Genomic DNA, 18,147 nt, shown 5'->3' with positions numbered 1-18,147 from the left:
TAATATGCAACAAACTATTGACACAATGTTACAATATGAATGAGTCTCCAAAGAAGCCAGTCTCAAAGGTCAGGTTCTTTATGATTCCATTTATACCATATTCTGGTAAAGATAAAACGATGGAGTCAAAATATAGATCAATTGTTGCCAGGCGTTACGGGTGTAGGGAAAGTTTGACCCTAAGTGAAGGCACAGGAATTTCAAGGTAATGGAAACCATTCTGTATCCTGACTATGGTGGTAGTCACATGAATCTATACGTGTATTCAAGTTCATAGAAGTATATTTATTTTACTATACATACATTTTTATTTTTTTTAAGATTTTGAGAGAGAGAGAGACCGCGCGTGCACTCGAGCCCGCCAGAGAGAGGGGGAGGGATAGAAGGAGCAGCAGATTCCCCACTAAGCAGAGCGCCCCAGGCAGGGCCCCATCCCTGAGCCCTGGGATCCTGAGTTGACTCTTAGACTGAGCCACACAGGTGACACAGTGTATAAGTTTGTAAACAAAGGAGAAAAAAGACTGCGGGAGTTCAAAGCTTAGTTCCATTTCATTTCTTTGCCTCATTTTTCTCATCTGAAAAACAGAATCTGACTTTATGTCATTAGGGGGATTACATGAGGTTTTTTTTTAATTTTTTTATTTATTTATGATAGTCACAGAGAGAGAGAGAGAGAGAGAGGCAGAGACACAGGCAGAGGGAGAAGCAGGCTCCATGCACCGGGAGCCCGACGTGGGATTTGATCCCGGGTCTCCAGGATCGCGCCCTGGGTCAAAGGCAGGCGCCAAACCGCTGTGCCACCCAGGGATCCCTAGTTCTTGACGTGTATTAAGAAGCGCTAAACAAGTGACTGATAAATGTTTGTTCAAATATGCCAAAAAGTTGGTACTTTTTAAAAACCTATTACAGGAGTAAGAAATCCAGCTTTCAATTAAATAAGCAAAGAATTAAAGAATACTGGTATGAGGGAGGACGCCTGGGTGGCCCAGGTCATGATCCTGGAGACCCAAGATCCAGTCCCACATCGGGCTTCCTGCATGGGGCCTGCTTCTCCCTGGGCCTGTGTGTCCCCCTCTCTCTGTCTCGTGTATAAATAAATAAAGTCTTTAAAAAAGATCTTAAAACCAAAACATTATTTGGAAACCTATGAAGTGACATGACCACAATACCTTCTGCAAAGCGTGAACCTGCGTAAAACCTCTGAACATGGAGCCGCTCTATTTTAGGGACTACAACTTTATCCTGTTTTTTGAAACCGTTAACTACACTGGACTACTGAACTGGGCACAAGGATGTGCCTGGGCACAAGGCTGTTACAGCTGTACTTTTTTTTTTAAGATTTTTATTTATTTATTCATGAGAGAGAGAGAGAGAGAGAGAGAGAGAGAGAGAGAGAGAGAGAGAAGCAGGCTCCATGCAGGGAGCCCGATGCGGGACTCGATCCCGGGTCTCCAGGATCAGGCCCTGGGCTGAAGGCGGCGCTAACCGCTGAACCACCCGGGGATTCCCTACAGCTATACTCTTGATAGAAAACTGGACACTGCAGAAAATATTTCCTTAATAATCAAGAAATCATCAGAATACTAATTAATCGCTATGTTCTCAGAAAACCAATTAATTATAAAATGTAATTATTCCTTCCAATCATTTTTGGAAAACAGCTTGTTTAAATTTCCTGATATTTCCCCACATTAGTAATAAAGACCCGTGGCTCTTACTCAATGGGACAGTCTGGGTTGCTACCCGATACCACGCTCCCCTGAACTGCAGTTCTAAGACCCCAAATTTTACTTTATTTATTTGTTTATATTTTATATCTTATTTTATTATTTTATTTATATTTTATATTTTATTTCATTTTTTATATTTTATTTTATTTTTAATTTTTAATTTCATTTTTTTATATTTTATTTAATTTTATTTTTAAATTTAATTTAATTATTTTATTTATTCCATCCCATTCCACCCCATCCCAGCGCTTCCCCGGGTCTCGGGGGACACGTGCACAGACTCCCGCGCCCACTGGCCCCAGCCGGTCCGCTCGGGCGCTGCGGCCGCGCATGCGCCGTCACACCGACAGAACGGCTGCAGCCGCGCCGTCGCCGCGTCGCCCGAGGAGCCGCGGGAGCAGCCTCCCTTTCCCACGTGGGGTCCGGTCGGCGGCGCCGGCCTGGTCACCTGCGTGGACGCCCCACATCCCCACCTGCCACCTGCCGAGTCCATCCTTCCTCGGAGACATCTCACCCACCGTCCCCCTCGGCTGCATTTCCTACACATCCGAGGCTTGGGGGCGTTTAAGAACCAGCAGCTGCGCTCACCTTACCTGTTAACCAGCCTCCTTTCCGTGACCAGGCGTCTCCACCCGCGTCTCCTCAGGGCCCAAGATGGCGGTGCCCGGCCGAGAGCCCAGCGCCGTCTACGGTGGCCGCGCGAGTCCCAGGCCCCGCCGCGCCCCTGCCAGCGCTCCCGGCCCGGCCTTGACCCGCGCTGCCCTTTCAGGCCAAAGCCTGGCACCGGCTGCGCTGATGACTCCAGGTGGCAAACGCCCCGGGCTCGCGGGACGAAAGACGGAACGGGAAGACTGACGCTCCTTAGGGTGCGAGCCTATTCTCAGCAGGGTCACCCACGAAAAATGTGCTTTCCGTCACTGTGTACGTAAGGATTCGGGTCAAAATATAAAACGTGAACAATAAAGACTACATTAAACGCTTCCTTGAAGCTCAATTCTGTTCTATTTGGCAGGTACATTCTGAACGTGCGGGCCGGTCACTGTTCTGCGTCGGAGGCTCTCCCCTCGTGGAACTCATTAGTTACCAGACGTCCAAGTGCTCAGGTCATGCATATGCAGCCTACCGATTTTTTTAAATTTTTATTTTTCAAGATTGTATTTATTCGTGAGAGGCAGAGACATAGGCAGAGGGAGAAGCACGCTCCCCCTAGGGAGCCCAAGACCAACTGGATCCCAGGACCCCGGGGTCACGACCTGAGCCCGGCAGACGCTCAGCCAGGCTACTGGAGTCTGCCAGTTTAATCCTCTGCGTTCTAATAAAGCTCATAACATTTGAGAGAAGCAGCTGCAGGTGGTTCTCACTGCCCTATGCAAGTACCCCAGGCCCTTACCACACTCCCCCAAGAGATCTGGGATAGGTCCAAAAAGGTAGCTATCTATAGTTTGTCCTTAGCCTCTGAGGTACACTGGCCTCAGAACCCTGCCCAAAGGGGTGCAGGACAGTAGCTGGCCGCCCGACTTAGAGCCTCTGTCTTGGAGAGGCTGACTGTGGGGAAAACAAGAGAGCCAATCCTTCAGGACTTCAGAAGCCATGGAGGCAGACAGGCGTCAACAAAGTCACAAAAATGGTGATGTCTCTGACATGTGAGTCGCAGTTATCCCAACTTACAGAAATGTTCTCTGGAGTGGCTATTTGCTGGCAGTTTCCAGGGCAGCTCTTATTTCCAAGTGACTTCTGAGGCTATTTCCTGTGTGTCCTTATAATAAGCCTCCATCAGCTGAGGTTAGCCAAACAGACCTCTTACCTCTTGCACTATCGCATACATTGCTTTCCAGTTATTTCAATCAGAGTGCCTTACAACATTCTTTATGTGCAGCCTTTTTTTACGCTACAAGAGAGAGATTAAATAAAAATCCCTGTATAAAATGCATGGTGGATTCAGTTTATTCCTTCTGTTTGACTACAAGTCATCACAATATGAATTACTTATGATGAAAGTACATACCTATTCAAATGACAAGAAATCACACTGACACCACTCGACATCACATTTCTTAATAGGACACTAAACCAGTGAGTCTCATCTCACATGGAAGTTCAAAAATTCAGCTCCCTAGCAACTATTCCAGAGGAAATTAATCAAGAAATCTGAAGAAGGGGTCAGGAGCATATGTCTTTTTTAAAGCTCTGCACCTGATTCCGGTGCCTAGCCAGTGTTGAGAACCCTGGCATGGAGGTATAGACGTAACTGTAGGCATTGTGGCCCAAGGGTCGCTGTCCACATCAGCACCTGGGGCTTGTCAGAAACACTCTCAGACTCCACCCCAAACCTATTAAATTAGGGATCACATTCTTATAAGATCCCCAGGTGATCTGTAGATATATGAAGGTTTGAGAAACACTGTTTAGAGCTCCCATAGTTACAGAAATGTGAAAAATATCACACACCATGTTATAAAGTTTCATATCAAGAAATTTTTTTTTAAAAGATTTTATTTATTTGGCAGAGAGAGAGACAGCGTGTGCACAGGAGCAGGGAGAAGGACAGAGGAAGAGGGAAAAGCAGGGAGCCTGAAGCTGGGCTGGATCCCAAGACCCCTGAGATCATGACCTGAGCTGAAGGCAGACACTAAACCAAGTGAGCCACCCAGGTGCTCCTCTCAAGAAATTTTCCAAGAAGAAATAGGAATAGAACAGTATAAGAGGTAAAATGTTTGTGATATTAGGCATTTCACATTATTAAGCATCTAATAAAAGTAATATTCAAATACAATTCTATTCCAAATGAATTCTTACAAACCACACCCTCCACTGGCAATAGTTATAACCTCACCCGAGTAACACAAATGTACTTTAGAATCCTAGATAGCTCCAGTTATCTCCACTGAGCTAGTGTGTGTTGAGGGGGAGTCCTTGTGGGGAAATAAAGAAATAACGAGTGTAGTGACAAGAAGGGATCATGTACATGCGCGGCTCCATGCCGGGGGGCCTTCCAGTTTTTTGTGAACATCTCAAGTTCCAAAATTCTGTACTAGTTCTGTACTAGTTCCAAAGGACTATTTGGAAATGATGATTTGTATTGCTAGAAAAACTAATTCTCCACATGTTACGCAAACCTTTTCTTCTGTGCCCCTTGTCCCTGGCCAGCTCTCAGAGAAAAAAGCATTTACTTACCTTTCAGTATAGTGATTCCTTGACTAATATATCTTCAAGAAACAATGCTCCAGTACAATAAAGGCAGCCATATCCAACACAAATGACCTCTGAATCCTAAGCAGCAGCCCTGGATGATGAGCCCATTATAGGGCTCATCAGCAATGCAATTGTTAATCTGCTCATATGCATCAGAGTAGGGACAAAATTACCTCCTGTCACAACTTCCATTTATTTATTCTTTGAGAAATACTCTGACCTGGCAATAAGCAAAATGACAAAATCAGACAATTGTTTTCAGATTCTACAGGTTTCCTTCTCAGGACCCTTGTCCTAGGAGGGGATCATGACCCTCTTCAAGAACTTTACATCACACAAGGGAAATTGGAAGTTCAAGGCACATTCCTTATGATAAACTTAAAAAGTAGTTAGAGAATGAATAATTCCCTTTCAAGAGTTGCAAAGGGGGGTGCTCTATGATTTTTCAGTGGTCACATTATAATAAAGAACAAAACAGCAAGAAGAATCTAGGTATCCTAAGGTAACCTCATGTTTTCAAAATGCCTTATTAAGCTTGGTGTAAGGAGAATAAGATCAAATTAGAATTTGTATCAGTCAGGAATTGCATTTGGCTGCTGCTTGTACAGACCTAAGATAATGATGGCTTTTTTTTTTGAATTTTTATTTATTTATGATAGTCACACACAGAGAGAGAGAAAGGCAGAGACACAGGCAGAGGGAGAAGCAGGCTCCATGCACCGGGAGCCCGACGTGGGATTCGATCCCGGGTCTCCAGGATTGCGCCCTGGGCCAAAGGCAGGCGCCAAACCGCTGCGCCACCCAGGGATCCCGATAATGATGGCTTTAACCAGTCTATGTTTTCTCAAATACAGGAGGCAGGCAATCAAAACCTCCTGTGACGACTCTGTTGTCACTGGGAACTAAGATGCCATCTATTCTTCTGCTCCACCATTCTCAGTGCATGGCTTCCAACCCCAAGGTAACCTCATGGCCTAGGATGGCTGCTGTGAGCTAAACCTCCCTACTCCCAAAGGAGATGGAAGGAAGGGCAAAAGGATATTCTGTGCAGCTGAGTCCCCTCTTTAAAGAAAGTACTTTCCTAGAAGCCCCACTCAACTTTTATTTGCATCTCATTAGTGGGTTGGCAGAAGTAGTTTCATAGGTGGGCACACTGCCACATGACTAAGGAAAAAAGGGAGGAATACTGAGTAGGCAACACTTCCTAGCTGTGTGATCTTGTGTAGATTCTTTTGTGTGTGTGTGTGTGTGTGTGTGTGTGTGTGTGTGTGTGTAGATTCTTTACCCCTTCCAGGCCTCGTGTTCCTCAACTGTAAAAATTAAGGAATCATCACACCTACCTCATAGGATTGGCACAAGGACTAAATGTAAAACAATTACAACACTACTGGTACCCACTGCACAATAAATATTAACTTGTTATTATTTGGTAATCCTAGTCCAGTGCTTTCCCAATTTCCTCTCCTACTCTAACTTCCTCTCCATATCCAAAACTGAAACAACTCATATTAGTCCTTTGTACCTGCTGATATTCTAGAATGAATGAGTTTTAATAAGAGGACACCTCAATCAGACCTATGTATTTCATGCTTTTCCTTCCTAATTATGAAATGAAAGTATGTCCTTGATATAAGCACACACCAGACATTTTGGACAGAATTAGGATTCAGGAATTGAGCTCACATCCCCCCAAATGCAGAATCTAAAGACAACCCCAAAGCATATGTTTAGACATCCTTAAAAAATGAAGGCCACAGTAAAAAAGAATGGAATCTCCCATGCAGAGGGATTCCAAAAAAATTATGTAGATATCCTTCCCTCAAGAAGTTAGAGCATTAATTCCTTCCTCCTTAAGTATAGGCTATGCATGGTGATTTCCTTAACTTCCTACAGTATGGAAAGGGTCTGGGGGTGGGTAGTTACCTTGAAGTAGAGAAACCTGACAAAATACTAACTCAGCTAAACAATCAAAATCAACATCAACAATGATAAATGATACTAATATTATGTACACTTAATATGCAATAAAAATGTGGCAAACATTTATACCTTCCCCAAACACTACACTCTAAACATGAGAAAAACTAATCAGACAAAATGCAAGAGTGACATCCTACAAAAATATCTGACCTGTAACCCTCAACACTGTCAAGGCCATCAAAAACAAGGAAAATCTTTGAAACCATCAGAGCCAAAGGGGAGCCTAAGAAGATACAATAACTACATGTAACATGGTATTTTAGATGAGATCCTGCAAAACAAGAAGGAATTAGGTAAACACTAAGAAAATCTGAATAAAGTATGGATTTTAATTAATATCAATATTGCTTAAGATGTAAATAATAGGGGAAACAGGATGTGGGTATATAGGAACTCTGTAGTATGTTTACAATTTTTCTATAAATCTAAACCTATCCTGGTGGCTCAGCGGTTTAGCGCCGCCTTCAGCCCCGGGTGTGATCCTGGGGACCCGGATGGAGTCCCACGCCGGGCTCCCTGCTTCTCCCTCTGCCTGTGTCTCTGCCCCTCTCTCTGTGTGTCTCTCATGAATAAATAAATAAAATCTTTTTTAAAAAAATCTAAACCTATCCTTAAAAAAAAATAACAAAAAAATAAAAACAAAAATAAAAAATAAAAATAAATAAACCTATCCTAAAAACCAAAATTCATTAAAAAAAAAAATGGGGAACCACCTGGGTAGCTCAGTTGGTTGGGCATCTGACTCTTGATTTCAGCTCAGGTCATGATCTCAGGCTTGTGGGATCAAGCACTGCATCAGGCTCTGCACTCTGCAGGGAATCTCTTTAGGATTCTCTCCCTCTGCCACTCCCCCTGCTTGTGCTTGCACATGTGTGCATGTTCTCTCTCAAATAAATAAACCTAAAAATCAAAAAAAGATAAGATGGTCTACAGCCTATACCCCCAATACTCTCCTATACACCCATTCCCTCCCCACCCCCCCAACCCAAAGGCAAGCTTAGAGCTCCTAAAGATGAGGCCTACAGTTAATGAGGGACAGGAACTGATTTCTACCTCCTTGTAAAACAAGAAGGCAGGCTATATCCACATCCTTCCCAACCTTAACCCTTCTCTATGCCTGAAGCTACTAAACATACATTTTCATCTTATACTTAATTACTAACATTCCCATCACACCTATGTTCCTTACTATAAATTCCCTAGAACACATCTCCATGTTTTCCATTGCCAAAGTGGATCATCGCTTTTTCACTGAAGCTCATATCTTGAGCCTACAGGACAACTGAAGCTAGTGTAACTGCTCTCCCCAGGTGAGGCAATGTCTTGAGCTTTGCACTTTTGGCTTCTCCCTCATCAATAGAGCACTTCACAACAAGCCCAGGGAAACCGACCCAAGATCTTATCTCATGCTCTGGCAAACTTCTATAAACCAAGTCAGAAGTTATTTTTCTTCCTATCTCCTAGAATCATAAAATGTAAAGTTGGAAGCCTCATCCTTTCAATTAAAAATGTCAAAACCAAGGCCCAGAGAAATGCTGTAAATTGCCAGAGGCTAAAACTAATGGAGAGAGACTTGATTAAAAACCAAGTGTTCAGAGGATTAGTTTCAAAGTATCACTGAATGCAAAACTGAAATAATCTAAGGGAAAACAAAGTATGTTGCACCCAGAATATAATGTGCCAATGAAGTTAGAAGCACTGATGAAGAGTGCCAAAATCAAAAAAAAAAAAAATGAAGAGATGCACCCTGGTTAAAAATAGGATTTAAGGGGCACCTGGGTGGTTCAGTGGTTGAGCATCTGTCTTTGGTTCAGGTCATAATCCCAGGGTCCTCAGATCGAGTCCTGCATCGGGCTCCCCACAAGGAGCCTGCTTCTCCCTCTGCCTATGTCTCTGCCTCTCTCATGAATAAATAAATAACATCTTAAAAAAAAATAAGATGTAAGATCACCAACTTACTCTGATGTGCCGGAATCATTTTGAAAAGCAAGAATGAGCTTTTCATTTGTAATGATGAATAAAAGGCAAAGGGCACTACATGTTAAAAATAGCCTGTATAGGGCAAGGAATGCCAAATGAAGAACTCTGCTCAGTCTTTGGGAGTCTTGTAAAATTGATGTATTTCTAAAAGATACATGAACTCCAAAGCAAAGCAACTACACTGGATTATGAAATGCTGAAGATGCAGGTTTACCTACTTTTTCTCCACCAACTGAAACCCCACAACTTCTCCCAAATGAAGAAAAATGTGGACTCGGGTACATGTCAGCTGTTTTAACAACAACAAAAGTATATGTAAATTAACACTAATAACTTTATAGATATTTACTATTTGTCTAGCCATGTTCTAAGGGTATTGTCTATACTAATTTATCTAATCTTCAAACCCTATGCAATAGGTTTTATTAATATTCCCATTTTACAAATAAGGAATGGAAGCACAGAGAGGTTAGGTAACTTGTTCAAGGTCACACAGTCAGTGAGAGGTGAGCCAAAAAATGAACCATGACAGTTTGGTTCTCTTGCTGAACTCCACTTGGTAGTCATCATGCACTACTTTATATTCTCATATATCTTCATTAAAGTGTATTAGCCTAGAAGACACAGATAAATTCCTAAAAGTATATAACCTCCCAAACCTGAAGCAGGAAGAAATAGAAGATTTGAACAGACTGATTACTAGCAATGAATTTGAATCAGTAACCAAAAAACTCCCAACAAACAAAAGTCCAGGACCAGAAGTCTTCACAGGTGAATTCTATCAAACATTTAAAGAGGAGGTAAGTGGCGTCTGAGTGGTTCTCAGCCATTGGTTAAGCATCTGCCTTCAGCTCAGGTCATGACCTCGGGGTTCTGGCACAGAGCCCTGCATTGGGCTCCCTGTTCTGCAAGGAGCCTGCTTGTCCTTCTCCCTTTTCCCCTCACCCTCACTCATGTTGTCTCTCTCTTGCTCTGCTTTCTCTCTCAAATAAAATCTTTTTTAAAAAATTAAAAATGAGGAGTTAATACCTCTTCTTCTCAAACGATTCCAAAAAACAGAAGAGGAAGGAAAGCCTCTAAATTCATCCTATGAGGCCAGCATTACCCTTATACCAAAACCAGATCAAAACAAAAACAAATACCACTAAAGATGCTGAAATCCTCAAAAAAATATTAGCAAACCAAATCCCACAATACATTAAAAATATTATTCACTATCATCAAGTGGGATTTATTCCCGGATGTGAGGTGGTTCAATATTTTCAAGTCAATCAGTGCGATATATCACATTCACAAGAGAAAGGATAAAAATCACATAATCATTTCAATAGATGCAGAAAAAGCATTTGACAAAGCACAACATCCATTCATAATAAAAATCTTCCACAAAGTAGTTTAGAGAGAATATATCTCAACATAATAAGGCCATATATGAAAAACCCACAGCCAACATAATACTCAGTGGGGGGAAAAAAACAACTTGCCTCCCCAAGATTAAGAACAAAGAGAGGCTGTCCACTCTCACTACTTGTATTCAACGTAGTACTGGAAGTCCTGGTCACAGCAATCAGATAACAAAAATAAATAAACAAATAAATAAATGGCATCCAAATTGGTAAGGAAGAAATAAGACTTCTACTATTTGCATAAGACATGATACTGTATATAGAAAACCCTAAAGAATCCACCAAAAAACTACTAGAACTGATAAATCAATTTAGTAAGGTCATAGGATATAAAATCAAATTACAAGAATCTGTTGTATTTCTATACATTAATAATGAAGTAGCAGAAAGAGAAATTAGGAAAACAATCTCATTTATAATTACACCAAAAATAATAAAATATCTAGGAATAAACTTAATACAAGAGGTGAAAGACTTGTATTTTAAGAACTATAAAACGCTGATGAAAGAACCTAAAGATGATCCAAATGGAAAGATATTCCATGCTCATGGATTAGAAGAACAAATACTGTTAAAACATCTATATTAGGGGTGTCTGAGCGGCCCAGTTGGTTAAGCATCTGACTCTTGATCTTGGCTCAGGTTATGATCTCAGGGTTGTGCCAACCAGCCCCACAATTGGCCCCATGCCCAGTGGGGAATCTCTCTCCCTTTGCCCCCCCCCCACCTCATACATACATATTCTTAATCTCTTTCTCTCTCAAATAAATAAATGTTTTAAGTCCATATTACCCAAAGCAATCTACAGATGAATGCTATCCCTATGAAAATACCAAGAGCATTTTTCACAGAACTAGAACAAATGATCCTAAAATTTGTATGGAACCACAAAAGAACCCAAACAGCCAAAGCAATCCTAGAAAAAGAAGAACAAAACTGGAGGTATCGCAATCCCAGATTTCAAGATATGCTACAAAGCTGTAGTAATCAAAATAGTATGGTATTGGCACAAACACACAGACACACACACACAAAAACAGATCAATGGAACAGAATAGAGAGCCTGCATATAAATCCAGGATTACATGGTCAATTAATCTACAACAAAGGAGGCAAGAATACACAATGGGAAAAAGACAGTCTTTTCAACAAATAGTGGTGGGAAAACTGGACAGCTACATTAAAAAAAAAGTGAAACTGGACCACTTTCTTACACCATACATAAAAAATAAACTCAAAGTGGATTAAAGACTTAAATATAAGAACTGAAACCATAAAAATCCTAGAAGAGAGCACAAGCAGTAGTTTTTCTGACAGTGGCCATAGCATCATATTTCTAGATATGCCTCCTGTGGTAAGGGAAAGGAAAAAAAAAAAAAAAAACAAAGACAAAAAACAAAAAAAAACCCACAAAAACAAACAAAAAGCATACTCATGCCCCACCCCCCACCCCAAACTATTGGGACTACATCAAAATAAAAAGCTTCTGTACAGCAAAGGAACAATCAACAAAACTAAAAGGCAACCTACTGGATGGGAGGAGATACATGCAAATGACCTATTCAATAAAGGGCTAGTATCCAAAATATATAAAGAACTTATACAACTTAACACCATAAAACAAAAATAATCCAATTAAAAACAGGCAGAAGACATGAATAAGCATTTCTCCAAAGAAGACCTACAGATGGCCAACAGACATATGAAAAGATGCTCAACATCACTCATCACCAGGGATATAGAAATCAAAACCACAATGAGATACCACCTCACACCTGTCAGAATAGCCAAAATCGACAGCACAAGAAACAAGTGTTGATAAGGACGCAGAGATGGAATCCTCTTGCACTGTTGGTGGGAATGCAAACTGGTGCAGCCACTGTGGCAAAGAGTATAAAGGTTTCTTTAAAAATTAAAAATAGAATCACCATATGATTCAGTAATTCCACTACTGGATATTTACCCAAAGGATACTAGAACACTAATTCAAAGGGATGCATGCCGCTAATGTTGACTGCAGAATTATTTCCAAGATATGGAAGCAGGTCAAGTATCCACTGATGATGACTGGATAAAGACATGGTGTATAATACACTAAAATATTATTCAGCCATAAAAAAGAATGAAATCTTGCCAATTGCAATGACATGGATGGCGCTAGAAAGTATAATACTAAGTGAAATAAGTCAAAGAAATATTGTATGATTCCACTCATGAGTGGAATTCCTGAAACAAAACAAGGGAACAAAGAGACAAACAAAAAAACTCTTAGATATAGAGAACAACAAAAAATTAGTGAACAAACTGATGGTTACCAGAAGGGAAGTGGGAGGAGAGGATGGGTGAAACAGATGATGGGGATTAGGGGAGGGCACTTGTCATGATGATCACTGCATAATACTTAGAATTGTCAAATCACCCTATTGTACACCTGCAACTAATATAATACTACATTAATTATACTGGAATTATTTTAAACAAAATAAAGTGTATCAGCCTTATCTTCCCTAATTCTATGACATATTCTTTTAAAGCCGAGATCCTATTTTATAACTCTCTTTATATTTCCTGTATTTTCTATATAATTTTGCATATATTATGGTGATGAGGATAACTAGGCAGGTCTTTTTTTTTTAAGATTTTATTTGAGAGAGCGAGAGACAGAGCATATGAGTGGGAAGAGGAGGAACTGAGGGAGAGGAAGAGGGATAAGCAGACTCCCCCACTGAGCCCAACTTAGGGCTCTATCCCAGGACCCTGAGATCATGACCGGAGGCGAAGTCAGATGCTTAACGGACTAAGCCACCCAGGCGCCTGTAGACGAGACTTCTTAAAGAATTTGGTGAACCCAGGATCTTTAAACAACATATAAATGTTATCTGTAGTTTCCACAGGACTTAAAAGAAGTCTCTTCAACTTTTTAGATAACTGCAAAGTCTAGGCCATATGACCTGGTTATGTCCCATGAATCAACTCAAAAAAAACTATAGTTTATAACTTGAAACACAAAACAGAGGTAACTGAGAAGCAGCTGTACCTACTACTTGTGTTATTTCAGATCAAGTCTTCTAGCATTTCTGTTTCAATTTACTTGTCTTTATTTATTTTTTTTTTTATAAATTACTTGTCTTTAAAATGGGAATAACAGGGATCATGATCTGAGCCGCTTAACTGAGCCACCCAGGCGCCCGTTACTCCCTCCCTCTCCCCCTGCTGCCACTTCCTGACTTGTGCATGCGCTCTGTCCCTGTAAAATAAATAAATAAAATATATTTTTTTAAATAAGAATAACAAAACATACTCTTTCCCCTCAGGTTATTTGTAGGAATCAAGTTAAATGAGGCACTTCAAATAAACGTAAAGTATTTGTGAAATATAACAAGCAACATGCAGGTATAATCAGGGAGATTAATAGCAAGTTACTCTTATTAGCAGCCAGTGGGATAGCCTGGAAAAACATGGACTTTCAGGTCAAAAAGATGTGGATTCAAGTCTCCATTCTACCATTTACTAGCTAATGGATCCTGGATCCTGGGCAAGTTGCTTAAATATTTTTGAGCTTCAATCTTTTCAATTATAAAATGGAGAAAATAATACTGATCTCACAGGAAATAAAAAACACCTGATTCATGGTGAACTTGAATTTTATTCTGTGCCCTTATACTGACAATATTAGTTATTTTACTCAGAACACATGGGAAAAGTTATTGCAGTCCTTCCAGAGTTTACCATAAAGACATCAACATATTGAAAGAATAAATTTATATAGTATTTAATAAACACTACTAAATGCCTACCACTCTTCCCAGTGATCAGGAGAGATCTCAGAATTATGTATTCCCTGCCCTTTGGAGAAACAATATAAAAATGTTATAAGTGAGCCAGAGGGTTTCAAACCCATATGAGAGTCTGATGAAAGCTACAGCATCTCTCCCTAAAGAAAGCTAAAAAACTGTTAGGAAACAATCCAGGAGATAAGGAGAGTATCTTCATGACCTTGGGGTAGGGTAAGTATTCTTAACCAAAGGAGACAGCAAGGGGAAGAGGGACACTAACTACAAAGATTCAAAAACACAACTATGTTAAAATTAAGAATTTCCACATTAAAAGAAACCATAAAAAAATTAAAAAAAAAATAGGCCCAAGTGGAAGAAGATATTTGCAACACAAGCAACCAACAAAAGTTAAGATTCCTTTGTAAGAACTCCAACAAATCAATAAAAAATGACAGCCAAAAAGGGTGATATATTTATAAATATATATATTTATGAAAATAAACTGAATATAACAATATGGATACATCTTGAAAACAACACTGAATGAGAAAAATGTAACACTAAAAAATACATACCGGATGGTACCTCTTATGAAGTTTTAAAACAGGACGCTAAAGAATATTGTATTGGGATGCATATGCATACAGGTAAGACTGTACATAAAAGCAAGGAAAAAATAATCACAAGAGTCAAGAAAGTAGTTCCCTCAAGGGGCAGGAAGAGGCCGTGACCAAGAGGGATCAGAGTTGGCTTCTAGAGAACTGACAATATTCTATTTCTTGACTTGGATACAGGTTACAAGAGTTTCACTTTGTAATTTATAGGTTTTATACACTCTTCTGAATGTACACTGCAAAAATAAAGAAACACACCTTCACAACCACACCTACATTTAGCAGGAAGAGGAGGAGTTCAGACTCCGTCGGTCCACAAACCCTAAATGTATAGTATCAAGTCAAGTGAGATCAAAGGGAAAAAATCTAGATGTAAAATCGTGGGAGAAGAAGGAAGCAGTGAGCACCGGAGAGGTGAAAGATTAGAAAGACAGCTGGTAAGCAGAAGAAACACTAAGCTTCTAGGTCAGTTCACACGCTCACTTGGACAGAGAACATCTAGCACAAACATAGCTAACAAATGCCCAAGCTTGGTAAGGAATGCGATGGTGTCTGAAAAACACTTAAATGAATGAGGCAAAGGAGGAGCACAGCTGGTAAAGAAATGTGAACTATTAAATAATGTATCCCCAAAGAAAGAAGGCCAGTTGTTGCAAGTTTAACCCTCTGCCCATTCCATAATATTTCTGCGTCTCCACGGGGCATATTACATGGTTAGAAACTGTAAACACTAATTTCTGAGTGAAACATACACAATGTCCTGTCTAGTGAAGTATTATCACAGAACCTAGAAGAGTTTCTTCCAGCCATGGGATAAATATGCATATTGCAACTGACTAATGAACATATAACTGGATCAAATCTAGTGTAACCTCCAGTACTCTTCACAGTACAGCCCGTTGTAAGAGAAAGCGAAGCTTTTTGCTGAATAGGAATCCAAGGCGGCCTACACTGTTTAAATCACCAGTTTAAAGGAGGTACATCTTTGGAAAGTTTTTTCACTGTGTTCTTGCAAGAAATATTAATTCATATCCTGCAATTCCCCCATCCTATCACTAGTCTGGATTACACTAAACAAAACCATCAATTATTTTCAAAAAGACTGGTATTCACGCAGAAAGTCAAAAGGCTTTATTTTGATGGAAAGTCCAGTGATGGGCATCAAGAATTATTTTTAAGGTTCCAAGATCCTGCCAAAGGCCAAGGGCATTAAATTGACTATTTCTTCACATCCCACTAAATTCCTTCCTTTCATCCCATTTTGTATCCCTCATTGGTTCCCCACAGGCTTGTTATCTTCTCTTAATTCTCCAACTTTCAGGTTAAGGGAGCCACACAGAGAGGCTTCTCCATGATTTGAGGGAATGTTTACTATGGTCCATTTTCTAAAGAGGCTAAATCTTTCTCAGTTCTCTCTCTCTCTCTCTCTCTCTCTCTCTCATCTCCCTAAATTTGTTCTTCCCTCCAGTTTGCAGAAACTTGGCTAATCCAGCTGGAACCAAAGGCCAAAGAATTTCCTCTCCATTATGTCTGACTGAAAAGCTGCCCCAGGAACAGAGAAGGGGTGTGGACCTACACTTACGACTGCGGATCAAACTATTGATCCGAGCCGCCTTCGTGCACCCAAAACCACAAGACCATAAATGTACCTCTAGACCCAGAAAGGAGTCTCGGTCCAAATGAGCTGCCTTTAGGCATGCTACATCCTGGACGGGGGGAAGGGGGGTCACGAAATAACTACCGCAAGTGCTACCGATAAGTGGGGAGCTCGGGCGGGGGGAGGGGGAGGAAGGGGGAGGGGCAGAATCCAAGGTCCGAAGTTCGGGAGACACGAAACCAGACTCGACCGGCACGAGGTTGGAGCTGGCGGCGGCCGCGCAGGCAAACCGCCGGGAGGCGTCGATCGCGCTCCGAGCCCGCGGGACCCCGAGATCGCGCCCGGGCCTCCGGCTCCCCTGGGGACAGGCACCGCGGCCGCCGGCTCACGCCAGGGCTCCCGACTTCGCGCGTTCGCAACGTCCGTAGTTCGGGCTCCAGGGCCACTAGCAGGTGGAACTCCAGCCACCAGCGTGGGTGTCCCGGGGCGCGGCCCGCGAGCCAGGGTGACCACGGAGGGCCAGGGTGACCACGGAGAGCCAGGGTGACCACGGAGAGCCAGGGTGACCACGGAGAGCCGCGCAAAGACGCCGGTGCGCCCGACCCCCCCCCCGACCCCCCCGCGCCCCTCACCTGCCGCCGGGTGGCCCGACAGCGCGCACCCCGGGGCGCCCACCCCGCCTCCTCGCCTGCCCCCCGCGCCCCTCACCTGTCCCCCCTCGCCTGCCCCCCGCGCCCCTCACCTGCCCCCCTCGCCTGCTCCCTCCCCGCGCCCCTCGCCTGCCCTCCCCGCGCCCCTCACCTGTCCCCCCTCGCCTGCCCCCCGCGCCCCTCACCTGCCCCCCTCGCCTGTCCCTCCCCGCCCCCCGCCCCTCGCCTGCCCTCCCCGCGCCCCTCACCTGCCCCCCTGCCTGCCCTCCCCGCTCCCCTCACCTGCCCCCCCGCCTGCCCTTCCCGCGCCCCTCACCTGCCCCCCCGCCTGCCCTCCCCACGCCCCTCACCTGCCCCCCCGCCTGCCCTCCCTGCGCCCCTCACCTGCCCCCCTCGCCTGCCCCCCGGCGCCCCTCACCTGCCCCCCCCCGCCTGCCCCCTCCCCGCGCCCCTCACCTGCCCCCCCCCAGCCTGCCCCCTCCCCGCGCCCCTCACCTGCAGCGGGGTGGCCCGACAGCGCGCGGCCCCGGGCACGGCGCGGGCCCCCGAACTCGCGGCGCTCGCGCAGCTCCTCCTCCTCGTCCTCCCGCCGCCGGCCCTCAGCCATGGACGAGGCGCGGCGGCGCGGCCCCGGAGCGGCGGGGGAGCCGCGGGCCTCGGCGCGGGTCCGCGAGCACCGGGCGCCCCAGGCCAGCGCCCTCGGGCCTCCGGACTCCACCTGCAGCCCGCGGGCAGCGGCCTGGCTCGGGCCGGGCGGGCCTCCCCGCCTCCGCGCGGCGCACCAGCGGCCTCCCGCTCCCGCCCCGGCTCCCGCCCCGGCTCCGGCTCCCGCTCCCGGCTCGCCCTCTCGCGTCTCCCCTCCCTCCCTCCCTCCCTCCCCGCCCCGCGGAGCCGCGGCCCGGCCGGGGCGGGGAGCGCGCGGGCCTCGCCCCCTGGGGAGGGGTCACGGCCTGGGGCCGCCCCGCAGCCGCCGCAGCCGCCGCCGCCCGCCCGACCCCGACCGGCGCGAGCCGAGTAAATAAATGGGAGAGGAAGCGGGGAGAGACGAGGCGGCCTGGCCCCTTCCTGCCCCTGCCCGGTATCCCGGCGTCAACAGGAAACCCATTTGCCCGGCACCGAAACAAAGGAGGGGGAGGAGCAGCCCTCCCGCGGCTGCACGCGGACCCGCGGGCGCGCGGGAGCCCTGCGCTGGGGAGGGAGCGCACCTGCAGTCCAGGTGCAG

At 44.2% G+C, this 18,147-nt stretch overlaps 1 protein-coding gene across 3 annotated transcripts in view; it reads right to left on the bottom strand.

Annotated features, from left to right (window-relative positions):
- Positions 1–17,757, bottom strand: part of SH3D19 (SH3 domain containing 19) — a 240,745-nt gene extending 222,988 nt beyond the window's left edge. For all 3 annotated transcript variants that reach the window (XM_055336636.1, XM_055336635.1, XM_055336637.1), the window contains exon 1: positions 17,421–17,757. In XM_055336636.1, coding sequence (XP_055192611.1) covers positions 17,421–17,532 — 112 coding nt within the window. In that variant the 5' untranslated portion in view covers positions 17,533–17,757. The remainder of the gene's footprint in view (positions 1–17,420) is intronic.
- Positions 17,758–18,147: the final 390 nt, after the last annotated feature.

The sequence above is a fragment of the Nyctereutes procyonoides genome, unplaced genomic scaffold (genome assembly GCF_905146905.1).
Source record: "Nyctereutes procyonoides isolate TBG_1078 unplaced genomic scaffold, NYPRO_anot_genome, whole genome shotgun sequence".
In the NCBI taxonomy this organism is placed as follows: Eukaryota; Metazoa; Chordata; class Mammalia; order Carnivora; family Canidae; genus Nyctereutes; species Nyctereutes procyonoides.
This window is presented reverse-complemented; position numbering and strand designations above follow the sequence as displayed.